The sequence below is a fragment of the Excalfactoria chinensis genome, chromosome 6, assembly GCF_039878825.1.
Source record: "Excalfactoria chinensis isolate bCotChi1 chromosome 6, bCotChi1.hap2, whole genome shotgun sequence".
In the NCBI taxonomy this organism is placed as follows: Eukaryota; Metazoa; Chordata; class Aves; order Galliformes; family Phasianidae; genus Excalfactoria; species Excalfactoria chinensis.
The window spans coordinates 29,122,799-29,150,291 of NC_092830.1; the positions used below are offsets into that span (position 1 = coordinate 29,122,799).

At 45.5% G+C, this 27,493-nt stretch overlaps 2 protein-coding genes across 7 annotated transcripts in view; both read left to right on the plus strand.

Moving 5' to 3' along the window:
- Positions 1 to 11,599, plus strand: part of SHOC2 (SHOC2 leucine rich repeat scaffold protein) — a 57,146-nt gene extending 45,547 nt beyond the window's left edge. For 5 of the 6 annotated variants that reach the window (XM_072340769.1, XM_072340765.1, XM_072340767.1 and 2 more), the window contains exons 5-9: positions 1,255 to 1,443; positions 2,750 to 2,872; positions 4,921 to 5,058; positions 5,558 to 5,675; positions 7,035 to 11,599. In XM_072340769.1, coding sequence (XP_072196870.1) covers positions 1,255 to 1,443; positions 2,750 to 2,872; positions 4,921 to 5,058; positions 5,558 to 5,675; positions 7,035 to 7,243 — 777 coding nt within the window. In that variant the 3' untranslated portion in view covers positions 7,244 to 11,599. Of the gene's footprint in view, positions 1 to 1,254; positions 1,444 to 2,749; positions 2,873 to 4,920; positions 5,059 to 5,557; positions 5,741 to 7,034 lie in introns of those variants that run through there. The other variant, XM_072340771.1, reaches the window with a different exon arrangement.
- Positions 11,600 to 20,293: 8,694 nt separating this feature from the next.
- On the plus strand, positions 20,294 to 24,023 carry ADRA2A (adrenoceptor alpha 2A). The gene has a single exon (XM_072340848.1). The coding sequence runs from the start codon at positions 20,724 to 20,726 to the stop codon at positions 22,056 to 22,058; it is 1,335 nt and encodes a 444-aa protein (XP_072196949.1). The 5' UTR covers positions 20,294 to 20,723; the 3' UTR covers positions 22,059 to 24,023.
- Positions 24,024 to 27,493: the final 3,470 nt, after the last annotated feature.

Below are 27,493 nucleotides of genomic sequence, written 5' to 3' on the forward strand. Positions count from 1 at the left end.
CAGAGCTAAAATGTTTTAGCCATGACATGTAGAAAATTCCTATTAAATCTCACTTTACTTACAGTAATGTTAATAAACGTAGAACAGAAAAATTACCCAACCTTCCCTGATCAAAGCAACAAAACCATATCCTTAAGTTCTTACAGTGCACGTAGAGCAGTTCAGAAATACTGATATTGGAAATAGAGTTGGAATCATTATCTTGTTACCGCTCTTTCCTGATTGCAGATGTTGCATTATTTATGGTATGTAATGCCACGCATAAATCTCCAATTTCTGTAATACATAAGCAAATGGAGCTGAATTCAAATTGGCATAGTAATAAGCCAAGGTGACACTTCAGCAGTAATTTAGCTCTCATTATTCATCCCTACGGTTCCAGCAACGTGCTTGGCACGTATCTAATATAAACTGTGTGATCTTTGCTGCTGAAATTTCAGAGACTGCTTAGATTATGAAGAGGGCGTGATGAGCGTGTGGATTCAGTGGGCAGCCGCTGCTATCCAGTTTGGCTCCAGGCTTTTACTTTTTCATTTTTGAAGACAAGGCAGGTGGAGTAACAACTATTTAGGGCCATGTTGGAAACAGGAAAGGAAAAAATAAAAAAAAAAGAAAGGGAATTTCCAAAGGCTTTTACATTCTTCTCTAGTCTGTCTGGCTATCTGAAACTGTTGTAGCCTAAAAGGAAACCTCTACCAGATGCATTTGCAGTATGGGTTGTTATTAAATTATGAAGATTGGAATTTGAAGTTTCAGATACACCTTTGAGAAGTGATGTTTGATGGATTTGGGGGTTCTTTGGGCCTTGCTGTCATTTGTGAGCAGATGTCAAGGTTAAGGGAAGCGCAGCAGCGTGAGACATGCTCTTTCAGAGCCTGGATATGAGGATGGGCACACTGCTGCCTGCCTGCCACCCTGTCTGCTCCGGAGTTACCCAAGAGGTAGCAATGTGTTATTAAAAAATTCCATTTAGAGGAGAAGAACGTTACAAAACCTCCTGAGCTTTCAGGTGTGATGTGTTTGCTTTTTTATATCTGGCAGTATATAAGCAGAACAGGGGAAACAAGGTGAAGGCTGACAGCTGTGAGGAGAGATTGCTGCTCTTGGAAGTTTTATCAGATTTAACAGTAGTTTGAGTGTTGCAATGCTCATTTAGACTTGGGGGATAGCATTCCTAATTAGACCCATGAGGAAAAAGAGATGTATTCAAATAAATCTGTCCTAAGTTCCTGGGTGGTTTTCTTCTCTCTACAGGGTCTTTTATCCAGCCTTGTCAAGCTGACTAGTTTAACGCTGGCCAGGAACTGCTTCCAGTCCTATCCTGTGGGTGGCCCGTCCCAGTTCTCCACAATCTACTCTCTCAACATGGAGCACAACCGCATCAATAAAATCCCCTTTGGAATTTTCTCTAGAGCTAAAGTATTAAGTAAGCTGAACATGAAGGTGAGGCACAGAAACATGCTACTGTTTGTAAAATCAATGAGAAGCACTGTTTCCTATTCCATGAATTCTGGCAAGCATAATGATTTGAGGAATGAATTTATCGTGATTGAGTTAGACACTGCTGCCCTTAGACACAGAAGCAGTTCTGGATTAGTTTAAGAAATGTTCTGTCACACTGTTATTGATCTGTCTTCACTTTTGTTGCTTACACAGTTGTCGTGTCTGCGTGAATGCAAACAGCAACAAAGTGGGCTGCAAAGTTCTCTGATGTTCAAACAGGGCACGAGCATGCAGAGGAACACATTTCTTCCCACTGCACTGTTGCGGTGTAGGCTAAAAACAAAATCATGTAAAATATCTTTGGAGTATTTTATTTCAAAGTCTAAGTTTGGAGGATTTTGGCAGTGGCTGTAGAGCACGTAGGAAAGAGGACCTTTATGTGTGTGCTGTGTACACACAGAGTGATGAGAACCTGGGAGAAGAGGTGACATCTTTCAATGAATGGCCTTGTTTTAAGTTTCTCAACCAAGTTATTAAGAAAAGTATGTTTGAGCAGTAGTTAAGCTCAGCAACTATTTTTTTAAATATTTTTTTGGCACATGTGGATTCTCAGTTTGCCTTATTACCATCTGTAATTTCACATTTACCAGGACTTTGTGTGATGTACAGACATACATGTACATTACTTCATGGTGTCTGATCTAGATCAAATATAGCAGCATTTTGAGCACAAGGATGTTTAGTTTAAGATGCCCCACATATCTGTTGTTCTCAGACTGAGCTATGAAGCATTTCTGGCTGTTCCTCATGACTAAGCTCAGCCTAATAATCAGAGCCTTGAGTAATATCTTTGCTTATGTTTTTTATCTACTTTTTATCTTTTTAACAGATAGGAAGAGGTGGATTTCTTTGTATTTTTCTTTTTGCTAGCAAGCTCTTCGTATTCTTAGTATTTCAGCATTACTGATAGCAGCTTTGTACACTGTGGTGAATTTGCTGTTCATTTTTCTCTCCATTGTATTCTGTAACGAAGTGAAAAATGTTTTAACTACTGGAACATGAAATGTTTTGAATTATGTACTTCTAAGTTTTCCATTTCAGTCCTTGTTGGTAACACAAAATCAATTCTGCAGCTGTAAATTCGGAATGCTTATTACATTCTGCAGAATTAAAAGATATTTGACCAATTGTCACCATTTTATTCTAATGCAATTAGCTGCTATTTTGTTTTGAAGTTTAATCACTCAAATGTCTCGTTGGTCTCTTGCAAATGCAGACCCTAATTGTTTGCTATGTTACATCTCAGGACAATCAGCTGACCTCTCTCCCCTTGGACTTTGGCACTTGGACTAGTATGGTAGAACTGAACTTAGCGACTAACCAACTCACAAAGATCCCTGAGGATGTTTCTGGGCTTGTTTCTCTTGAGGTGAGAAGAATATGAACAAACAACTACTTCAATCCCTACCAATAGGTGTTTTCTACTCTCGGTTTAAGTAGTGGGGTTTTTTTTGGTCAAATAAGGCCAAAAAAATGGGTACAGGTATGCTATTTGAATGGATGTCTTTAATCTGTCTGTGGTTGTTGTGAATGGCTTTTTGAATGTTCTTCTTCAGGTTCTAAGTGAATGTCTGTGCACAAAGGGTGAAGTGCCAGCACGTTTTCAACTGTGAGGAAAGAAAAGTGCTGGAAGTGAAAGAGCACTGGGCTGAGTTTGGTTCTTGGGGACACCAGCATGGAAACAAAGGGGATCAGAAAATGTAATGAAATGGTCTGCAGTCAGAGATGGCTGCATAGTGAGCCCTGTAAGCAGCTGGGTGGGAAATCTCCTCAACCCTGGAGAGAGAAGAGCTCTATAGGTGGAAATAATGAATTAGATCTTTCTTGTCTCTTAGTCCTGATAACACCAGCAGGGACAGACCAACATAATCATCTTGGAAGGACGTAAGGACAGAGGTCCTTGTTCAGGTATCTCTGACACATCAGTAGGGGACTGCATAGCCTCTGTGAGTCACTGGAAAAAGTCTGTTAAAGGACAGTAGCAAATATCATGTTTGAAATTGCAAGTTTCCAGTGCAGTGGCTGCTCTGATTGATTAATAATTCCTAGAGTTGTGGCAAAAGGATATGACAGAGCAGTAGCTATTAAGCTGTTCAGCTTTCTTCAAGTTAAGGCTTTGTTGGATTTGATGGGGAAGGTGTTAACCCCTGACAGCTGGATTTGCAAGTGCTCTGACAGCTGGATTTGCAAGTGCTCTGCCAGCCGCTGAAGCTGAAGAGCTGTGCTGTCCACAAAGCCATTAGTGCTAACTTTCTCTGTAATTAAGGAGTCAAATAGAAAAAGCTATTTGGGCAATGTTTACTCTAAAGTGAAGGTTCCCACAGCAGTGCTAAGTCAGCTGTGCTGCATGTAGGTAATATTATTTTGTTCCTGCCTTTGTTTCTTGATTTGCAACTGTAGTATTATTATTCTAACCGTTATCTGTCTTAGCACATAAAGGAAAGCCACCATAATACTGCTTCTGCTAATGCTAGTTTTTTTATTTCTATTCACTTGGATTTTCACTTTCATTTTAGCTTTGTTTTCTATTCTTTCCTGCCCTCAGTGTTTCCAGTCTCTACGAAGCTAGTGAGAACTGGGATAGTTAGATCCTCAGCATCTGTAACCTTGGCTGGCTTAGTCAGGATGGGTGTTTGCACTGGTGCTTTTTCACACACTGGTGTCTTGGTGTGCCTTGTTAAAGCACTAGATAATACTATTGTTTAGACAGTGATTATGTTTCTGCTTGCTGTGTTGTTATGAGGCTTGATTTTTTTTTTCTAAGGACTACTGGACTTCTTTGATAAAAACAAACAAACAAAAAAAGCAACCAAACAACCTGTACTATAGTATGATTTGAGGCTTAATGAGTAACTCTGTTAATTGATATTGCAAATAAGAATACATTTCCTGAACACAGGTTTTTCAATTTAGAAAGAAGAAACAAGAGAAGATAATAATTTAGTGTTTAGTAGGAGACCTTTATAGAAAGCCAGTGAATATCTTTGCAAAGTGCTGCTTAGGTGTGCTGATCCATGCATTTACTTGTTGCTCTTCCAACTCAAAGAGACACAGGGAAAAAAGGAAGCACGATGCTTTTCAAGGAGGACCTGGCAATGACAACAAACTGTAAAATATGGCTTTGAAAGAGCTGTGAGAAAGAGTGACAAGGTGATAGGGAAGTACAGGAAAAAATAGTTATACTCTCCTTGAACAGATAAGATGTACTTTGTTTCTGGCTTACATTTATTATTATTATGTAAAATAATATCTGTAATGATTATGACATAGTATTATATATTTGTATCAGTAAAGATTGTGTGTGTATATTATATATGTGCATATGTACATATTCACACATACACACATACTGTCTTGTTACACATCCTGACTTCGTACCTACTTACTGCCTTGCTGAAATTCTGTCTCTTTTTTAAGGTTCTTATATTGTCAAATAATCTCCTAAAGAAACTTCCCCATGGAATTGGAAATCTCCGGAAACTCCGTGAGCTTGATCTAGAGGAAAACAAACTGGAATCCTTGCCAAACGAAATAGCTTACCTCAAGGATCTGCAGGTGAAATAATAATTGGCAGAGATAAACATCTTGTGTCCTTTATTTACACCATACTAACTTAATTACAGCTGGTTTGATGAGGGAAACTATTTGGGACTGGATATAGAACCGAGAGTTAAGAATCTTGTATGACTTCCTCTACAGTCTGTCCCCACTAATTCTTTCCGCAGTTTAATCTGTTAATTTTGAACAAACAAATTTTCAAGAGCTTAACCAAGCTGTACTATGAGTGCACTTCTACCACAGGAATAGCTTCTGTGGTTTCGGTCCTGTTCATGAAACTTTCATATGTAAGATAAAAGGTGAATGTTTTACTGTGCGCTGTTTTATGTTTATGTTTAGTAAAGGTTTGAAATGTTACAGAGCAGAAGTTTTTGTTGTTATTGCTCAAATGCAGGAGGGTAGAACTCATTGCTTTGTAAGCGATATATCTTGTTATTTGCTGTTATTTGAAGGCAGATGTTAACTTTTAAAAACGTGGTGTTTTTTTTTTCCTTAGAAATTGGTTCTGACTAATAATCAGTTGACCACCCTTCCCAGAGGTATCGGTCACCTTACCAATCTGACTCACCTTGGGCTTGGAGAGAATCTTCTCACACACCTTCCTGAGGAAATTGGTAAGGTTCTTTTCCTTCTTTCTTTCCTTCTTTCTTTTTTTAATGTTTCTTTTCTTTTTGTGTAGTGTAGCTGAACCAAAGCAGTTACTGGCACAGGAGATAGACATCTATTGTATTCACAAGTAGAGACCACAAAATTCATGTGAAACTTACAGATATACACAACCCGACATGAAATATGTGCCACTGAAACAGCACTATAAGTGTGTGATCTTTATCTCTCTGTACTATACTGAAATGAATGGTCTGGCTTTTTTCAGCTGCTCTGCAAAGAGCTGCCAAACACACATCTAACTTGGGCTGGTGAGGTGCCATTTTTCTACATAGTATTGATCATATCATAAGCCTATTCTTATTCTCAAAAAGTGGTCAGCGTTAGGAGAAAATGTACAAGTCCTATTCTAAATGTATGGTGTAGACAAAAATCTTGTGCAGGTTGTAGACAACTGAAGCAGACGTTTCTGCTGATAGTCCCTCTGCACACGAGTCTATTTGTAAAGCATCGTACTGCTTTTTTTTGTGTTGAGAAGATAAGACCAGGAATGGAAAAGATCTAAGGAAAGAAGGGGAGGAGTGGGATTGCTTTATTCAGTCAGACATCAAGCCCTGGCTTCTGCTCTTTCTCTTATGGGAGATGAAATAGTCTATCAAGGCATAGAAGACATTTATGCTGTGATAGATGGGAGGAGGGTTGTGAGGAGCACTTCTGTGTTTGCAGTGTATTTCAAAGTTGTGTGTTTATTTTTATAATTGATTGCTGTGGAGGTATTGAAATCTTTAGAAACTTTACTCCAAGTTCAAACATCTGGTTATCTGTATTACAGTATCTGTAGGAGAGATGTTGTAAAATTTGAATTCAGAAGGAACTGGTTGGTTGCATTTAGTAAATCCACTGCTGATCTCTCCTGCTTTCTTTCTGTGGCACATCACAGTTATATCTTCAGCTTCTAATAAATGTGAAAGCTATGATAATAAATACTTTATTAGGGATAATAGATACCATGTAGTATGAGTATTTACTAGACCCTTCTAATTTGGTAGCTCTTCACTGTTGCCTGCATTTGCAAAGTGCTGGGCAGAACAGTTAAGATAAAATCCCTATCTGCTCTCTTACTCTGCTTATTTTCAATTGCCATCTACAGGAGATGTTTTAATGGCCCTTTTCACAGGAAAATGAAAGCAGATGTGGCTCTTGTTCAAACAGAAAACTTACTAGGCTTGAAAATAGGAGTTTAGATGAGTAACTGACTCTAGATTTTATATAGTGAAGAGTCTCTAAGTGGACTTAAAGCTTCTGTCCAATAGCTAAAAGCTGTGTGAACCAAAACATACTTCTCTGTATTGTTTTATTTTAACCAGGTACACTGGAGAATCTGGAAGAACTGTATTTGAATGACAACCCCAATCTGCACAGCCTTCCCTTTGAGCTGGCTCTTTGCAGCAAACTGTCAATAATGAGTATTGAGAACTGCCCACTCAGCCACCTTCCGCCTCAGATTGTTGCAGGAGGACCTTCTTTCATCATTCAGTTCCTAAAGATGCAGGGACCATACCGTGCCATGGTCTGATGCTAATTGGATTGTCCAATACACTGTACAAAATACAAACTGCATTAATGTTTTAATTGTCTGCATATGTATATATAATATAATATATGTGGTTTATATTATATTATATATATATAAATATATAAATAATATAAAACGGCAAATTTAAGACTGCATTATGTGTTTCTGCTAATAGAGGAATCATAGCCATTTAGATTTTTTTTGTTTTTATCTGTAAAAATGCTTGTCTAAGTTTTCTTTGCTGAATTTGATGGAAGTTGAGTAATCTGGACATGCCAGTTCATTTAAAGCAATTGCCAATGAACTCAAAGTTAAATTTAAGGGACGAAGATAGTTTTGCTTAGATTTACTTTCAGTTAAGAGATACATATAGCCTTTATGTAATGAACTTGTCTGTTTCAATCCCTCTTTTTTTTTGTGTGTCAAAAACCTGAAAGGGTCAGGTGTCCTGAGGTTGGGATTTTCTTTTAACTTATTTTGAGATTTGAAGCAAATGGTGTCTTTATATTGTTTACAGTCAGAGTAAATCACTGGATTTTGTTTCGTTTTGATTTGCTCTGTTTTAATCAATCATATCTAGAATTCATATGCCTCTGCTGATGAGTTTTTATCAACTGGTTTGTATGCTAAAGACATGTAGTCATCAGAACAACTGGCAGGTGAAAAGGATGCAGTCAAAATGAAAGAAAAGGAGGGGGAAAAAAAAGAAAAAAAAGCTTGAATCCTTTAAGTCTTTGCTTCCCTGAATTATCAGTTGCAGGCATAACATATCTGAACTGAGCCTTTTGCGATTGGTCTTTTCTAGCACAAGTAAACCTTTTCTGATTGGTAAAAACACGGAGTGTACTCAGTGAGAAGCGGTTTTCATTCGTTTTGTGAAGCAATGATTCCACGAGGTCTAACAGTACAGTTAAGTGGCAAGGAAATAATATATATGTACTTTTTTCTTACAGTGTTGAGTCATGAACTACAACAGGCAATTTTAAGGATTCCTTATAGTCCTTGTACAATAAATGAATGTGTCTTACTTTTGAACACTGCAATATATGTAAGTTTTAAAGTTGGTAACAATGTACTATGGTTTTATATCTTGACTTGCCTTGTACCTCCTTCCATTATGGAACTTCTGTGTCCAAGCACAATATCTTCACACTGTGCTGTTTTGCTGCTGAACTAAATGCACTTTTCCCCACAGCTGGGGCACTTGCTTCAAAATATTCAGTTCAGTATCTTGATTCTTCTTCTTCTTTTTTTTTTTTTTTTTTTTAAACTTCATCCTCTCTGTTTCAGTATTAAACCGATCTGTTAAAAAAGAGGCACCTTTTTCATTTGTGCATCGCTGTTGGTAGCTCGAGAGAAACACTGTAAGTAAGTAGTGGACGTTCAGTTTTACTGCAGCTTCCTTGGTTGCTCAAAAGGCAGAAGATGCTTCAGGGAAATGAACGCTGTTGCTGCACTTGCTGGGCCAGTTGTCCTTTTCCAGGAGGGCAGGAGCTCAAGGCAGTTGCAATCCACGTTTACTAAAGAGCTGTCCGGTTTGTACTCGCTGGAGTTGCTGCTGGGTTAGTGTGGTTTAGAGGGCTTTATCTTTCGAACAAAATCAAATCAGCTGATGCTATGAGAAATTTATTCCACGCGCAGAAGCTTGGGGAATGTTATTTCTGGCTTTCAGGCATGCTTACTTACGTGTATTGCCTTGATCTAGTGGGTTTTTTGTTTGTTTTTTTTTTCCGGCGTTGCATTCTGTTTTGTCCTATGTCCTCTCATTAACAAGGAGTAAGTTTTAAATGGAAGGCAGGTGGAGATATAAAACCTTAGAGGGCTTAAACGTGCTGTAAAACTATTGTAGATGTCACTGGATTTTATTAAGTAATATTCTTTCCTTTCTCACACAATCACTCTCTGCCCCCACCCCCCGCCCCCTTTTGTCTTTTTTACATCTACTGTAGCTTTTCAGTTTAGAATTTAGTTTATGAAAGGCTGTTTTCTTACAGTTCTGCCTGAAGTTAACTTTTCTCAGCATTAAGGTGTTAAATATGAAGATGCTGTGATGCGTAATTTCAAGACTGTAATCTAACTTGGGAATTTACTGCTAAACCTGCATTTGTGCCCTCGGGTCACTGGGGGAAACTGGTTTAATATGGTTCTATGAAACAAAAGTGGCGACCCCTTGTGTTTTCAGGCATCTTGGTCTCATTCCATGTCTGCTCCTCAATCTCGTTTTTATTAGAGCTGACAGGATTAAACGTGCTTAGCTTGTAAATACATTGGTTATTCACCTTGTTAAGGTACATGGTTCATGACTGTATGATTGCAGCTCACCCTCTCTCACATAAATTCTTGTGGATGGGTTGGCTACTGAAATAGTGCTCGTTACACTCACTTAAAAACAAAGTATTCTTTTCATTACACTAATAGGGATAAATAAAGCTATGTTTTAATTCATTACTCTATCAAAAACAGGGTATTTTTTCAAACTCTCTTTGTTTTAGTACGGTTGTTGCAATGCCAGATAATCTCAAGCCCTGTTTTAGAAGTTTAATTTTATACATTCTGAAGGGAAAAATTTGAAAGGTTCTTTAAAATTATCCCAAAGTTTAGATATTAACCATATGGAATGGACTGGGAGTAGGTACATGTAAATCTCCTTGTGCACACATGGATTTATATCCAGATCTATTCATAGAGCCATACAAATCCAGCTGTTTTGATTGTAACAGACTTCTACTGGGTTGTTAAATGGCGTGGTTTTTAAATGGCATTTAATGCCTGATGACATTGGGCACATGCTGGTTTATTTCCACGTCTTTAAATATTTTGTTGGGCCTAATCAGTTAAAATATGAATGGAAATAACTTCATCCTGACAAGCATATGTATGCATACATACATGTGTATATATGTATCTATGTTTGTGTGAAAGCATCGACAGAGTGGTGAGATGAACTCTTTAGGGCTTCTTCCAAAACAGAGTGCAGAAACAGGTCGTTCCCAAATACTCACATGGAATATTTTGTCTCCCTTGTCCTACTGCTATCTCCCAAATAATTTATGGGGGTAAAATGTGACAATCTTTACTTTGGGTGAAAATAATGACCTTTGTATCTATTTTGAATGTGTCTCCACCAATGTACATAAAAATATGTGCATATAAACACGCTCTATAAAGACACTGTCCTGAATCATGCCTTGACGTAGCAGAAGCTGAATTACTGTACTATAGACTACATAGTGTTACTGGAATTTGGTAAGGCATAAAACAGATTAGGTCTTTGTTAAATAACAAAAAGAAGGTTTTATTGCCATTATGACTCATTTCGGTCGCATTGCATTTAAATTTGCTAAATAGAAAGCTATTCCTCCCTGCAAAAATGTTTTCATTAAGTTTAGATAGTATAAGACCATTAAAGTTCTGTCTCTTCTTGTCCCCCATTTAACTTCCTGAACAAATTTTCTAGTCTAAAGGCAGCAAAAGGGCTGCATGTAAAGCTGGGCTGCAGAGCTAATGAACGGCACCTGGTAGTTTTGTCAGACGCTGTTGGAGACTTCTAAATCCATACCCCCCTTTTTGGAAAGAGATTTACGCTGTAAGATATTTGCTTCAGTGTCTCTTTTGGGTTTAGGTTTTCCCTGCAGTTTGTCCATCTTTTGCTAATGTTGTGTGAGAAAGTGCATGTTCAGACTTCTTGAAGGTCGTGTTTGTACATGATTTAGTAAAGTAGTATTCAAACTGTCCGGCTGGTTAGCACTAGCACCCATCGTATCACATGAAATTCAGTTATCATCTCTGATCCTGGGAGTTGGAAAAATAGCTTTTATTTAAAAGTCACAGAGCTTTATCAGAGTGTTTTTTGTTTGTTTTGTTTTGAATTTAAATTTCTGAATCGGTGCAGACTTAGCTGGGGAGTCTTCATATCTGGGTTCGGCTAAGAACCTTTGTATGGTCAGATCACACCTCGGTTGTATCCAATTGGCATGCTGAGAATAGCTTCCAACTAGATGTGCAGTTGGCAGTAATTTGCACAACACAAACTTCAAGGCACAGTGAGGACAATTACAAACAACTGATAGTATCTACAAGTGGTTTTTGTTTTTATGTTGGCGAAGGTCAGAAAATGATGTTTAATATTCTGATGTTTAGGTCTTAACCAGGACTGCACAGGACTTTTACTGTGGAAATATACCAGACCACACTAATTTTGTGGTTAAAAGCTAAACAAGAGTGTAAACAGTCTACAAAAATGTACTTTTAATCTGAATTATTGTAATGTTGATTGTTATGTCTATATAAAAGATTGCCTTGCTTTTTTATAAGAGTCATTCTGTATCAATGCATTCATTATAAATAGTATATTTGTAAATGAGCTGCCACTGAGTCTTTTGGAAGTTTTCTAGTATTTCTGGTCCAACATGAGCTGGATGTGTGTTGTTTTTTTTGCAGTGCTCCAAGTGATCAAGAAATGCTTCCTCGTGATCAAGAAATGCTTCCTCGTTCAATACTTGTGACTCTTCACAAGGTGGTTTTTCAAATATAATAGAGGTTGTTGGTTTTCTTTCATGCTTAGCAATTAGAGGAAACTTAACGGATCGCTTCACAGTAACTACTTTATTCGTAAGAGATATGAATTATATTCCCTTATAAAGCAGGTGTTGGTAAAATATTTACTCTCCTACGGTACAGGAAGGCATAAAGCAAAATAACTTCCTCTCTGAAAAGGGAAATACATCTTGGGTTTTAGTGCAAAATGCACTTGAGCAATGACAAAATTGAAGTAAGTATAAAATATCTGCAAGGCAGCCACCTGCATTTAAACTTCTGGCTTTATAGAAGGTGGTAAGTTAAAGCTGACGTGACAGAGCTCTGAAATGCATTTTTGTGCTTGGTACAGCTCACTAAGATAAGTGCTGTTTCAAGCCTATGTCGTGTCCTGTGAACAAAAAAATAGGTTGATATCCTTTGAAATCAGAATATAAAGGCTTCAGCTTTTTGGATGCGGCGATGATGAAGATGACACCAACGTACTTGCTGTGGTAGTATGGAATAAGATCCAACTGCCCAGCAGTCCGTGTCTGTGAAGAATGAAACATCAGAGTGGAGGATGTCCCTGTTGCTGTAAGTGATTTAGGGATCTGAGCGCGGTGAATCCAAGGAGTTCCCCATGCACCCCAGCAGTGGCCCCGTGCCACGGTGATGGCTGTGTCCCACCTCTCCCCATCTAACAGCGCTGAGTGGTGGTTAGGGCTGTGACGGCACTCTCCTCACCTCTGGAGTACTGCTCACAGCTTGCCAGCCGGAGCTTGTCAAGCTTGCCAAGAGAAGAATCAGCTTTAGCAGCCCTTGATAAATTCGGCAAATTCACAGAAGTGCTTTTTTTTTTTTTTTTTTCCTTTTTTCTTCTTTTTTCTTTTTCTTTTTCCTAAATCTATTTACTTTTTAGCTTCTACAACATCCTGCGCCTAATAATTCTACAATATAATTATGTGCTGGGTAAAAAAGTGCTTCCTTCTGTTTGTTTCAAACCACACCACCTGATTGCATTTGGAGAGTCCCCAGCTCTTGTATTCTGAGAAGTTTATGAAGGATCTTTCCTCTTCATTTGCTTTGTACTGTTAATGGTTTTTCATGAAGGGGAGTGGCTTTCCATCAAGTCATGGCTCTCGTTTTGTATAATGGTGCTCAAACAAAACCCCATCCATAGTTTTCCAGCCCAGGTCTGGCTCCTTTTCCCCATTTGTGGTCATTAGCAAGCTGCTTTGTTGTTTGTATCCCAGTCTGTGACATGAAAGTGCAGCTGTTAGAAAGAACTGGAACTGAGTGGGTGATAAAATTTAGTGCAAAATTTCGGTGGGGAATAATCTTACTACAGAATGATCCAGTTGGGGTTTAGATTGCAGATGCCAACCACCTACTGCTGTAATACGTGGTTTCCTCTGATCAGCTGTAGTGCTGATGTTCTTCATCTCTTGTAAGTAGATTTGAGAGGCAAAAGTGATACCAAGCTTTATGCAGGTGAGTTGATTTCAGTATTGCCGGAATTTAAAACTCTATTTGTAGTAGCAAGAGAGCGTGGTTTGGAAAGATGTGACTTGGAGTATCCCAGCTGGCTTTCTTAACTGTCCAAGCTCAACGTTTTCTGAAGGCACTGAGAAATTTCTAGGATTGTTGTTTAGTTTGTACTTTCAGTTGTAGCTGAGCACTGCACTGCTTGGGTTCCATTTTCCCAGGGTGGGACCTTGCCAGCCATGATCAGTTTCTGTTCAGATGCATCCGCAGATGGGCCTGGCCTCAGAAGAGCAACACATCTGAGCTCCAAATGGGTGAAAAAGGGAAGAAAATTTCTGCTCCCCGCTCACTGTATCCTAAGGTCTGCGTTAAGGCCTCAAGAGGTGCAAAGGCAGCCAGTTTGGGTGACTGGTGAGACAAATGGATTGTGTTTTGGGGTAATAAATCCAGCCTACATGCGTGAGGATACGGTCTCCCAACACTGCTGTCCAGTGGTATGTCCCAACTGCCACTGGGAAGCTGTGGATTTCTGTGTCTCGGTGCTTGGCGTGCAAACACAGATAGTGCTATAGAGTTGGTTGTGGTGGCAACAGCAGGCTGTGGCAGGGAAAACAACAACAAAAAGGTGTTAAAGGGCTGGAGATGGTGAGCTTTGATACGATTAGAAGAGACAGAGTGCCTTGAAAGCTCATTTATTTTGCTTTTGCAAGCCATTCCAGTCGAATAAAATATATCATCTCTTCATAGCAGCCTTGCCTCACTTAGGATTGTAAGAGTGGGAGATAATTTGATTACCAAGATCAAATGATGATGTTTTAGAGGAGGAGCCATCTGGAGTATTTGAGTGAGCAGCTGGCAGCCTGGGCTGCACAGTTAATTATCTGACTTGTATGTCTTGCAACTATTTTTCCACTGCAAAACCTTTTAAGAGTCTTTAGAGATCAATCTACCCCGCTCCCTCTGAGTAAGATGCTATCTGCAGAATTGCACACAAGTGTTCCGTTTTAAAAGCTCTTTCCACAACACCATCCTTTTCTTTCTGTTGGTAAAGTATTTCTTTGTTAAAGCTCATAACGAATCCTTCATTTGCTGCCCTTTGGTAGTTGCTTCAGTTGGCCAAGTGGCTGCTTTGCTTTTTGCCCTGCGTTGTTACAGCCGTGCTATGTGATTTCCAAGCTTAGTGTGTGCCATTTTAATGGAAACGCCTTTTTTTAAAAGAAAATCTCAAAACACTGCTTGAAAGCAGGCATGGTACAAACAGCGCTGCGAAAGCTTCCCTCTTTATGACCTAAGCTTTGTTGGATGCCCTTCAATTTGTTTTCATTTTTTTTGTCCTTGCCAAGTATGTTAACTGGGTGGGAAGTTACAACTAAGAAGTTTGAGTCATCTGTCCTTGCCAGCAAGCAAAGGGCGAGAAGTTCAGCTGGTCACGAAGCTGCTGGTAAGAGGCAGCTCTGTTAGGCTTTTTAGTCTGCAAGTAAAGCGCTTTCTTGGTCCGCTGAGCTGCACCAGCCTGCCAGGATGTGGAGTCCCATGTGGTGCTGGTGTGGGGAGCAGTGCACTTCCCAGTGGCCTCAGGCAGCTGGAAGTTTGCCTAGAAGGGGTGAGAGGAGCTGGAGGAAATCCCCTAGAAGAAAGTCGGGCCAAGTGGTGAGTTGGGTCCATGCAGCCAGCCCTCCCCAGTGCTGTGTGCTGGAGGGTTTTGGTGTCTGAACACCTACAGGATGGATGGTTTGTGCTGGGCTATCTATTGAGGCTCAGATAGGAATGCGTTTGGATTCAGAAATTCTGTGGCTGATCTTTGTTCAAATCTTTTGGGAAGAATATCTTAGATCTCGAGATGACACGGCGCTAAGCAGAACTCGAGTTCTGGAATATGTGACATATTTAGTGTTCATTGCTTTTGCTTTAGGAAAACCCACATGCTCCCACAATTAAATGGTTAGTGAAATATTAATGAGAAAATGTCATTCTCATTTCATGGAGACATTTAATTCCCCATAAATATTTATTTTTCAAAAATTAGATTTTCTCAAGATATGTGCATTGCTTCTTACCACCCATGTCTCTAGCAAAGCTGAAGGACAATTCACACCAGATGGTACCGGTGGATCAGAGGTGGTTTTCAGCTGCTGAGGCCTGGTCTGTACTGGTGAGGTGCCTCAGAGACTTGAGAGCCCTCCGGGATGGCCCAGGCTCAGTTCTTAGCTGTGTGGCCAAGCAAGGTATGCAGGGCTGTTGGTTAAAGCCAGCTGGAATGCACAGTGAGCTGTCTTTCTGGGGCTTTGGGGGCCGCCTCTAACCTGGCTGAACTGGAAGGGTGAGTTGAAGTCCTGGTTCTGGTTGCAGTTTTCCTGTCAGTGCAGTTGGGATACGCCTCCGGTAATGCTTAGGCACTGTGTGGCAATTTCCACTTCTCTGTGGGTGTGACCCAGCAAACTGCTTGGGCTTAACCAGTGGAAACTGGAGTTCAGGATGGGTTTGGTAGTGCCCGTCTCTTGGGAGACCGAGCATCTCTTCAAATTTGCTTTCCCCTTCCACCTGGTGGCATGAAGCTGTGATGAGGAGGGTCGGATTGGATGTTAGGGAAAGGTTCTTCACCAGCTGTTGGTGGGCACAGGACAGGCACCCAAGGAAACAGAGCTGCTGGAGTTCAGGAGGCATCTGGGCAATGCTCTCAGACATCTGATCTGATTTATGGGTGGTCCTGTGTGGAGCTGGGAGTTGGACCTCTGATGTTCCTTGCTGGGTCCCTTCCAACGTGGGATATTCTATGTTTCTATGATCCTGCCCTTTATTAATTCATGCTGAATGCTGAACGTCTGGTTTCTCTTTTCCTTTTGCTCTGTCTTCTCAGCAAAGCAGGAAAGAGTGTTTGCGTGTTCTGAGTTTGCTGTGATGTTTCAGAGCAACTCGTGGATTATTTTGCTCTTTAATTCTGTGTTATTTTGCTCTTTAATTCTGTGTGGCGATAATTTACCTTGCTGCCTTTGGTGTTCATGGGGAAAAGAAAACTGGAATCAAAAAGGCACAAGTGCGGATGCATTATACCTCTTCTCTCTGTATCTTGTGTAGCAGCCTGCCTTCTCTGAGAGCTTTATCCTGGTTACACATTACAGCCCTCAGCATGCAGTTCCCAGATAGGATAAATATTTCCTGAGGAGAGAGAGACATTGTGTAGCTGAAAAAACAGGTCGAAGTGCTGAATAAGCAAATAAATCACCCACTGGTGTTTAAACTTCATTTGAGCCTAACAGGAGGAAAATGTTGTGTGTTGCAATCTGTATGGGGTTAATTGTATTGTAGCCAAGGAGGGAATGGGCTCAGTAAGGATGATGGATTCCCCTCTGCAGTGTGCTGCACGCAGGATCTGCAAACCAAGCACAGGGATGGAAACCCCACCTCTGGAGAGAAGAGTCAGGGGTGGTAAAGCCCACTGAGATCATCTAGTCCAATCACTGACCCATCGCCACTGTGCCCACTGAACTGTGTCCTGGGGTTGCTTTCAGCCTGGGCACAGGGGGTTTTGTGCAGGGCTGTGCTTTAGGACTGGGGGAACAGCACAGTTCTGGATGCTGCCCTGCATCCTCGTCCCCATCCCCTGCTACAGGGGGGTGGGAGACGGAGAGGGACAGAAACTGACACAGAGAGAAGCTTCCCTGTAGGTCCAGCTGCAGCTCCAGCACGATACCTCAGCGCTATTTGCTTTTGCCACTAGATGGTGAAATAAGTAATAAACGAAAGCACCTCAAGCCTCGCAGTGTTCCCTGGCGGCCTCCCTGCTCGTGGAGCTGTGCCAATGTGCTCTGCTTTCTGGGAACCTGGCAATTCCAGGCAATTATCTCAGTGTGGCTCAGCCTTCGAGAAGTGCTGCTGCCACCCGGAGTGCTTTGATCCCCTCCTGCAGCACTGCCATGCTGGGTTCATTTCGGCCATGCTGGCTTAAACTGAGCAAACCTGCCTGCTGTGGGTGTGCAAGGAGTGCTGGTGCTTGAACACCTGCAGCTCGCCTGGGGTGTGAGGGGGTGGGGGATGCAGTTCCCTTTCCACAATAACCTGAGATATGGGGACCTGCCAGGTGGGCATTGCAGCCTCGGGGTGCTGCTGCTTGCAGCTGGGAGCATCACTGTCATGGCTTTGGATGGAGATAGTGAAGAGCAGGGAGGGAAAGGATAGAGATGTGGTTGGTACCCAAGGGAGAGCAACTTGATGGACTGAGTTATGGCTTCTCAGCTGAGTAATTGAGTGTGAACCTCTCCCAGTTATGAAACAAAAGGATTTCTAGAGAGGTTGGCTCAGTGTTACCTGAAACACGGACTGGCTCTGCTGGTGAATTGTGGCCTACTGAGCTGCTGGGGCAGGATTGCTCCTATTAAGGGAAGGCTGCAGGGAAAGCTGGTGGCATCTGGCCTCTCTTCTTCACTCTCCCCACTCAGCATGAAGTGCTTGAGTGGACACTTTACAGGGAGATAAAGCAGTGGACAAATGTGAGGTTCACATGAGCACTGTGCCTGTGCCCCAAGCTCCACCACGCTGCAGCTGGTAGCACAGCAATGTTTGTCTTGGCTGTCAGCATTGGACTGCACAACCCGACCTGCTGCTTAGAATCCTGCCTGACAGGGCTGGCAACCCACGGGGAAATTCAAGCGGGGCTTTAAAGCTGTTTGCAAAACAGTATGGAAGGAGCGGGTGGTTGCACGCGGGTTGTCTCCTGCTGGTTTGAGCCAGCTGTGAGGCAGTGAGGATCTGCTATGGTTGGTGATACTCAGCATGCTGCTCTGCACAGCCAGCAGCAGGGTGCTGTCCCTGCAGCTCCATCCGTACCCATTTGTTCAAATAACTCAGGGAAGCACAGCCCGCAGCTGAGGCTGTGCAAACCCCGCTGCAAAGCTCTGCAGAAGGCGCTGCTGTGAGGTGAAGGAAAAGAGCAAAATGCACATCTGCAGCACAGCAGTGGGTGTGGAAGGGGAGGGCTGTGAGGCTGGACGTGTTTGTATGGCAAAGCGCCCGAGCAGCTGGTAGGGATGGACAGGGGGTGGCCAGGCCTGCTGCACTTGTGATGATTTTTTCATCATAAAGTGTGTTTTCATCTTCCTTTGAAAGAAGGAAAAGATGAATCACAGCACTCGCAGCGCCTCCTGGAAACGGGCAGCGCTTTGGCTGATGGTGCTGTTGGGCAGCAATGCAGCCATTGGGGCCAGGTCTGCGTGCTGGAGGTCTGTGCCTCTTCCACAGCACCTTCTGAGGTACTGGAGCAAAGGAAAAAGGGGAAAGTGGTGTTTGCTGTGGCATAGCTCAGCTGTGCCCTGGGGTCTGCAGCTCTTGGGGTGTGAACCTCTTCCTGGGCTGTTCCCCTGGCACGTGCTGATGGAGTTGGGGCTGCAGAGCCCTGGCTGCTCTCATCAGCCTTGTTAGCAGCACGCATCCAAAAGCTGAGCAGCTGGATGCCAGCGCCAGGGGGCCGATGTCAACATTTTATTTACTGTTTCCCCCCACCCCCCTCCCCTCAAGCTTTTTCTCTACAGGCTTCCACAGACTACAAATGCACATTTCTCACCAAATCCCAGGACTCTGAGCACTGAGGCTTCATAACAAATTACCGTAACGCGTGGGATGGACTCCTACCACAGCCTTCCTGCAGGAGTGGGTGTGCTTGGGGGCCATCCTGGGGATCTGCACCAGCCCTGGTGCTTCCCACCGTTGTGGCAGAGCTGTGAGATGACCTGGACAGAGGCTGAAAGGGAGATGTGATGCTACTGAGGTGCTTACAGGTGCTGCTAGGGCTCCAGCTCTGCTTTTTTGATGCCACGGTTCAGGGTGGATGTGGCTGAGTTGAGCTTCAGGTAGACTGAGGAGTTTCCAGCTACAAAAGGAGAGAGAAAAATCGAAGCAGCTGTTGTGGTTTCATCATTTACATCTACGCTCTGCCTAAGTTGAGGAACGTGGCTCTGAGGATGCTCTGGGTGCACCAGAAAGGCATGAGGTTCCAGCACAGCACTCCCAGCCTTGCTGCAGCCCCAGGTGAGTCCCTGCACCCTGTCTCCATGTGCCCTGTGGTGTGAAGTCAGATTTTACAGGTTGCACCTACTCTGATGGAGGTTATTGTGCATAGGAAAGTGTGTATGTGTGCATGTGTGTCACCATGGCCTCAGTTTAGAGACTTGAAGGCACTCTCTGCAGATGGCATCTGTAAAATGGGCATCTCCCCCACTGCCTTATCACCTGTGTCAGCCCTTCAGGCTGTACCCAGCAGCTCCCACACCCCACATCCCAGGCCCTGCTTTGTGTCGCTGCTTATAGCACAGTGTGGGGATGAGGGCACAGGGCTTTCTCCCTCTTGCACATCAAATGCCTTTATTAGCTCAAGCACCTGGTGTGGTAATTAATTGAGAGCTGCCTGAACCCTGATCATCCTTAGGGACATCTAAAAGTGAGAGCAGAGTCCATGAGTGTGAAAACAGGGGCTGTAGAGGTCACCGCTCTGTGCGTGCTGAGAGCTGGGGGTCACCAGGTGTGCCACCGCTGCTCTTTGTTGTTAATGAGTTTCTGTGATGCTGCTGCAACTCAGGAGGGCGAAGCCAGCACATGGGGGTGTGAGGCTCCGTGGGGCAGACATGGGGCTGCTGCCCGCCTCCCATCCTTCTGCGTGGATGGGGGACTGCGAGAGCCTGCGGGAGCAGCGACCCGGTGCCGGCTGCGGCTGTTCAGGTAAGGGTGCCGCGGACCGCGACCTCGCGTGGGTGCCGCGGCCGCGAGGGCCACTGCGTGCAGTGCGGTGCGGCGGCCAGCAGGTGCCACTGCCCCCCCGCGCTGCCTGGGGCCGCTGCCGCCGCCCGACTGCTCCCCCCGCCTCGCGTTCCCCCCCACACGCGACGGTCTGAAGCAGCCCCAGGGCAGCGTGTGTGCGGGGCTGGGGGGAGGAGGGGGGGAGCTTTCCCGGGACACGGCCGCGAGGGGCGGGGAGTCCGTGCACGATTGGGTGACACCGCGCCGTAAGGCTGCGATACTCAGGGGGAGTCGGGGCTGGGGGGCGCGGGGCTGCGGGTGCCGGGGGCAGCGTGCAGGACGCGGACGGGGCTGAACCTGTCGGCGCTGGAGGTGAAGCTGCGATGTGTGTGTGCGTGCGCGGCGCGTCTGCCCGTGTGTGTGTGTGTGTGTGTGTGTGTGTGTGTGTATATGCGTGTGCGCGCAACGGGGGCAGCTCCCCACGTGGGGCTGACGCGGCAGCCCCGGCCTGATCCGGGGCTATAAAACGGCTCCGCGGCGAGCGAAGCAGAGCAGCCTCCGTCGGCTGCAGCCCCGACCCCGCTCCGCTCCGCGCCCGGCATGAGCCGCGCCCGCCCGCACCCCCCCGGCCGCCGCCTCTCAGCCCCCGCCCGAGAGGCGCCGCTGTAGGAGCGCGGAGCCCCGCGGAGAGCCGGGAGCGGCGCGGGTGGGGCAGGGGGCGAAGGGCGGGGGTGTCCGCGCAGCGAGGTTGATGTTTAACCCGGAGCGCCCGTTCACGGAGAGGGGCCACTTCTTCTCCTCCATGGAGTACCAGCGGCAGCTGGAGGAGGAGGAGGGCTACCCGCCTCCCGGCGCCAACGGGACTTTCAACGACAGCGCGGCCGGGCTGGGATGGAGCATGCCGTACCCCCTGCACACCACCATCACCCTCATCAGCCTGGCGGGCTTGCTTATGCTCTTCACCGTCTTCGGCAACGTCCTGGTCATCATTGCCGTCTTCACCAGCCGAGCTCTCAAGGCCCCCCAGAACCTCTTCCTGGTGTCCTTAGCCTCAGCCGACATCCTGGTGGCCACACTGGTCATCCCCTTCTCCCTGGCGAACGAGGTGATGGGCTATTGGTACTTTGGCAAAGTCTGGTGTGAGATCTACCTGGCCTTAGACGTGCTGTTCTGCACCTCCTCCATCGTGCATTTGTGCGCCATCAGCCTGGACCGTTACTGGTCCATCACACAAGCCATCGAGTACAACCTCAAGCGCACCCCGCGCCGCATCAAGTGCATCATCTTCATCGTCTGGGTCATCTCGGCCGTCATCTCCTTCCCGCCGCTCATCTCCATAGAGAAGAAGAGCGGGCAGAAGGTGGACCAGTGGCCGGCAGGGTGCAAGATCAATGACGAGAAGTGGTACATCATCTCGTCATGCATCGGCTCCTTCTTCACCCCGTGCCTCATCATGATCCTGGTCTACGTGCGCATCTATCAGATAGCCAAGAGGCGAACCAGGGTCCCGCTGAACAAGAGGGCAGAGCGCCCAGAGAAAAAGCAGAACGGCTTGGCCGACAAGGAGGACCTGCCGGCCTCAGCCCAGCTCAATGGGGAGAAAGCAGCCGGAGCTGGCGATGGGCAGGAGGGAGAGGTCAATGGCATAGACATGGAGGAAACCTCCTCCTCTGAGCACCAGGAGAACAGCCAGCCCAAGAAGGCAGAGAGACCCCTGCGGGGAAAGACCAAGACTAAGCTGAGCCAGATTAAGCCTGGGGACACTTTGCCCAGGAAGACGGAGGAGGAGAGGAACACCAAAGGGTCCCGGTGGAGGGGCAGGCAGAACCGGGAGAAGCGTTTCACCTTCGTGCTGGCGGTGGTGATTGGGGTCTTTGTCATCTGCTGGTTCCCATTCTTCTTCACCTACACGCTGACCGCAGTCTGCAAGAGCTGTTCTGTGCCTGTCACCCTCTTCAAGTTCTTCTTCTGGTTCGGTTACTGCAATAGCTCCTTGAACCCCGTCATCTACACCATTTTCAACCACGACTTCAGACGGGCCTTCAAAAGGATCCTCTGCAGGATAGAGAGGAAAAGGATTGTTTGAAGGACCCACAGGAACGGGCAGGACTAATAATTCAAGACTTTGCAAGAGAGTAAGGCATGTCTGTCCTTGGGCTGTGCTTGCATGGGATGGTTTCCTTCAGCTTCTGAGCAGGAAGCCTTCCAAACCCGAGATGAGCCCACTGAAATGCCCAACAGCGGCAGCGAGGAGCGGCAGGCAAGTGGAGGTCTGAGCCTGGCACTCAGCTCCCAGGGGAGGATGGCTTTCGATTCGCTTGGTTTACTTTGTAAGGTTTCTTTTTTTTGCCACAGAGTCTCTCGGTGGATGTTTTCATGACTGCTCAGTTTGACTCTTTAAAGACAGATGACGCGCAGCTCCGTGAGGCAAACAGCAAAGAGGGAGTATGCCCCCTTCAGAGGTGTTGGCTTTTTGTTTTGTTGTATCATTCCCCCCCCCCCCCCCCTCCTCCTGTTGTATATGTAATTAATTTCAACCCCCTTGTAAAATACAGTGTTGTATCTCTGAATCTGAACGTCTTAATTTTTGTAAGGCAAGCAGCTTCGAAACTGTGAATGCTTTAATTATGTTTGATGCCTGAAAACTCCCTTTCTTCCCACTCCCTGAAATCCCCCTTGCTCAAAACCAACAAAGAGTTAGAGCAGTTTTCCCTGCCTGGCAAGTAGGTAATATCACCAACATTTCCATTTCCAGTGTTCTGTTGTTCTTTTTTCTATTTCTTTTCCTTTTTTTGGCTCTAAAGCTGAGGATCCTGCTCCCCCCAGGCTAGCTTTTCTTCCTTTTTTTTTTCCCCTTTTCTCTCTGTCCTAACCTGGTTCTGTTGAATTCAGCACTGCCCATGGTATGAGAAGGCTGAGCTGTAACTTCCTCGTCCCTACCAGCTGCAGCAGAGCCACGGGTTGGTTGCCGTGCAGGCGGGCACCCAAGGGCTGCTAAGGGCTCTTTCTCACGCCGTGCAGAGCTTGGGATCCAGCCAAGCTCCCAGCAACTTCCCCTCAGCTGATATAATGCCGTATCGAAGTGCCAACGTGTGTTCAATGCTAACTCGGTTCCCCCACCCCTGACTGTACATAGGTAACATTTCAGAGCAAACGTCAGCGCTCCGTACATCACGCTGTCTTGTTTCTATTGATTTTTTCTGCTGTTTTAACTCCCGCTGCGTTTCCTGCAGGTTTGGTGGCTCTTTGCACGCAGCAGGTCCGCCGTTCTGAGCGAGGGAGAGTTAAGTTTGCGATCTGCCGCTCTCATCTGTCCTAGGAAATGACTGAAGCATCCCTCCTTCAGTCTCACACAGGGCAAAGCTCTGAAATGGGGAACTTCCCGGCAGGTTCCCCAGTATTTTATAGCATAAGCGAGCTTTTTTTCTTTCTCTTTAATTAAAAAAACAAAACAAAACGAGAAAGTGTAAATATTGTGAGGTTGGAGCAGGAGAAGGAGTTAATGTTGCTTTTACACTCCTCTCCTGAAATGTCTTTTCGGCTTTTTCTGCTCAAAACTAAAAAGACAAACAGAACAAAGGTCGCATCCTCCTGCCATGGAGAAATGTCTTGAGAATGCTGAAAGGAAAAACTTCTGATCTCTCTTAATAAACGGCTCTGCAAGCCTCCTAACGCCACCCATACAGCTCTTCAGTGCTGACAGATCGTAGGAACTGCTTGGAGAAAGCAAAGTCTGTCCTAAAGGGTGGATCTGCTTTCTGTAGGGTTGTGTGGTGCACAGGAAGAGACTTGAAAGCAGCGCCTTTTTACTTTTGGATGTATTCTGTTGATTTTGCTCTCTCCTGACTTTGTATTCACTCGGAGGGTGCCCAGATGCTCCTTGGGACCTGGAGAGCAGTGTTTACATTCACTTGCGTTTTCAGAGTTGAATCCTCAAAAGGTGAGGAAAGCAAATAAATTGTGCTTTACTGTAAAAACAAGGCAGAAAACACAGAGCAGAGGTTGCTGCAATGGATGATTATTTTTTAATAAATAAAAGAGTGTTTACAGATCAAGCGTGAAAGCCTTCTGAATAATCTGTTAGCCGTGTTGCATTTTATCCAGCTGCTCACCCATTCTCAGGCAGCTTTGCACTGTTACATGAACACGTTGGGAAAAGCAGTGGTGCTTTCTGAAAGGCGTTGTGACAGCAGGTAGGGAACAATGGCTCGCTTCATCGCGCAGGGGCAGAGCAACAAACGACTCCTTGGTGTTTCTTGTTCTTTCCTCCCCCCCCCACCCCCTCCTTTCATAGCACGGTAAGAGCATTCATGTGTTTCTTAAAGAAAAGAGCTTAGATGTGATTTGCTCCTCAGAAATGCAGCCTGGCCCTGGTTTTGCCTCTCGGTGGGGCTGCCCAGTTGCAGCAGCTTTATAGCTGATTGGTTGAGAAGGTTTGTAATAATGAGGTCGCAGATGGGATTAGAAGTGATTGGGCTGGAAGGAGATATTTCTGCATGTATGCAGGGGTGCCCACATGGCCAGAGTGGTTCATAGGCCTGGAGGGTGTGATGGAGGCAGGTGTCCTGCTGTCCCCTCTGGCTTGCAGGTACACCTGTTGGCTTTGGCAGGTTTTCCCAAGCAGACCCCAGGGGAGATGTAGGGGTTGGCAATTGAGTGGTCATCAGTCACGCTTCCCCATCCTTCTGTCTGTCTGCTGGCCTCCTGGTCAAGTCTCTAACTCAGCCAATGTCTTGGTGGGTCTTGGGCCGGGGCTTTGATGGGCTGTCACTGTGCACAGCTAAAATATGGCTGCTTGCTCCCAGTTTTCCATCCAATGCAAAAGCAAGGCGCTTTTGGGGTTATGTATTTCCTGATCCCTTGTGGTTCAGCCCAGCCAAATAAAATGCCCCAGGAGCTGCGGTGGGTGCTGGCAGTGACTCCATCATCTGCCATGCAGAGCCTGACCATCCCTGTGGCTGGTGTCTCAATTCCCACCATCCTGCTGCCTTTGCCACCTGCTGATTCTTTTGTTTTATTTCCCTGAGCTGTTTGACGTTTATTTTCAGGTATGTCTTGAGCCCATTTTGTTGGCTGAGGGGACGTGTCCAAGCTGCAGGGCCCTGCAGGCTGTGCCATGGAGCTGCTGTGGTGGATGAGGAGTGGTCCTGAGGCATTGGAGCTGGCAATGCCAGCTCCAAGATGTCCCTGTGGGTAAGCTGCAGAGCCAGCTGACAGCCTGCCCAGATCTTGTCCCTGACCCCTCTCTCTTCTGGCACTCACACTTCTTGCTGTGGGGTTTTGCCCATATTTGCTGAGGCACAAGGGGTACTGAGAAGCCTTTCCATGGCGATTCAAGGAGAGCTGAACTTGGTCCCAATCACTCTACTTGCAAATTATGCATTTTTCAGGCCTGAGAGAGCTCCCGTGGGTTTCAGCCCATGTCCCTCAACCGTGCTGTGCCACGAGTGCCCCTCCCCATGCAGCATCTCCTGTTCCAGGGCTCACTGGTGCCCCATAGTGTTCCTCTTGGGTCAGGTGGCTGGGAAGCAGCCTGGGAAGCTCTCCTCGTGGCTCTTTGTGTTATTTTATTTCTGAATATTCCTTGCTTTTTCGCTGCTGGAAAAGTTCAGAGTCTGCAGAGATTGCTCCTGGGTTATAGGCAGTGCCCTGGCAGACGTGGAGCTGTGGCTCCGCTCCTGCTGCAGTCCTCGCTGTGCAGCTGGTTTGTGGTGATGCTCTGTGAGGTGCCAGCTCTGTGCAGCTGCTGAGCCTTACTGCCAGGTCAGCAGACAGCCCAGCCCAGAAGCACTCAGTTCACAAATGGAGCAGATGTTGACCACTCTGTGAACTGCAAGGGCAGCAGGTTGAGCCTCAGAAGTCAAGGTGAGATTGCAGCTGTGGAAAAAAAAACTCAAATCACACCTTCCTTGAGTTGGGCTGTGGCTCCTGAGCCTGGCTGGTTCCAGGGTCCCATGGACCTGTGCAGTAGATGGCCGTGGAGCCCAGCATAGCCCTAATTTTGGCTTTCTCTGCATGGGAAGGGAGTTGGGCCCAGGCATTTTACTTCTGCCATCCTGTGCCCTGCTGATGCAGCGATGGCTTCTGGGTTTTCTCCCACCTTGTGCCATTCCCAGCTTTTCAGATCTGCTTTGGCTTGAACATGAGGTTTGTTTTGTGGCAGCAGGTCTCAACCTTTGCTTGGGGCAGAGATGCCAGGTGCTGAATGGAGATGCTGGTTGTTCAACATCTCTTCCTTCTAAGGGGACCTTCTTGGGTATTTGAGTAGTTCCCCAGCAGTGTTGATTTCCTACATGGGACAACCAGTGTGTGAAGCCAACATCTCATGCCAGGGGCTGCTAAGGTGAGGGGCACGTGGTACCTAAACTCTACAAAGCAATGTGAGGATAAACTGGAAGTAGAACAAGAAGGCCTTTCCACTACTTGAGCAGAGGCAAAGGTGTTTGTCAGCAAAGACATAAGCTTGCTGGCTTTTACTGGCTTCAAAGCACTTAAGCTGGCCCTGGGTTTGTCTGTGTGGTGGTCAACTCCATACTGATCAGGTTAGGGGACATCATATGCATGGGAAGGTTCTGAAGTCCTGCATGACTTTAATGTCAGAGAACGCAAAGGAACAGGGACCCCTCCCAGGAAGCTCAGGGGCTGCTGGGTGTTCAGGGACTTCCTGGGGTAGGAGCTGCTTTCTGTGCTGAGGAGAAATTCCACCAACATGTGTTTCCCTTCAGCACTTCTCCAGTCAGGAGGAGAGGCTCTCAGAAATGTGTTTTAAGTCAAATGCAAGAGTAACAGTGCAAGCAGAGCTCATCGAGAGGGGAGGTGAGGTGAACCGACCTAAACATCCCTCCTTCCCCATTCTGACCTGCATTGGCTCAGGCACAGCTGGGACATGGCATTGGCAGGAGGCAGCCCTGCCATCCTCCACAGCTGTGGGACTCGCTTGCTGTAGAGTTTGCTCCCAGAGATGAGAAACTTTTGTTTTTAATCAACTACTAGATGGAGAATTGATTGCTCCTTTGCTGATTGAAACAGTGGTGATTTGCTGGGCCATGACTTTATGGCCTTTTTCCTGTTTGCTTTTCAATTACTCTCTACAGGAAAACAGAAAGAGCTTTCCACCACAGCCATCTCTGAGAAAGTGATGCCTGCTGGAGGCTTTCTTGCCTTCATCTGCATGCATTGAGTTGCTGCAAAGCATTCAGCTACTTAAAACCAATCCTGCACTTATTATTTTCAAAGACTGACTTTTACACCCCAGATTTTATGGAGCCGGAGGAGTTAAAATAACCTATATAAGCGGAATAACCTGGCTTGCTTACACCGAAGGCTTTATCTCCACTGGGATCAGGGCCTTCAGCATTGCTGTCTTGGAATGATGGAGATGCATCCATTCCTTTTGAACAGCAGTATAAATGTTTTCGTTGCTGTTTCCCACCATTTGAGTGGGATGGCTTTGAGGCAGCGCAGCAGAGAGGAAAAGAAGCTCAGAACTGCTCTGCTCAACGGGATGTGCGCTGAGGAAAG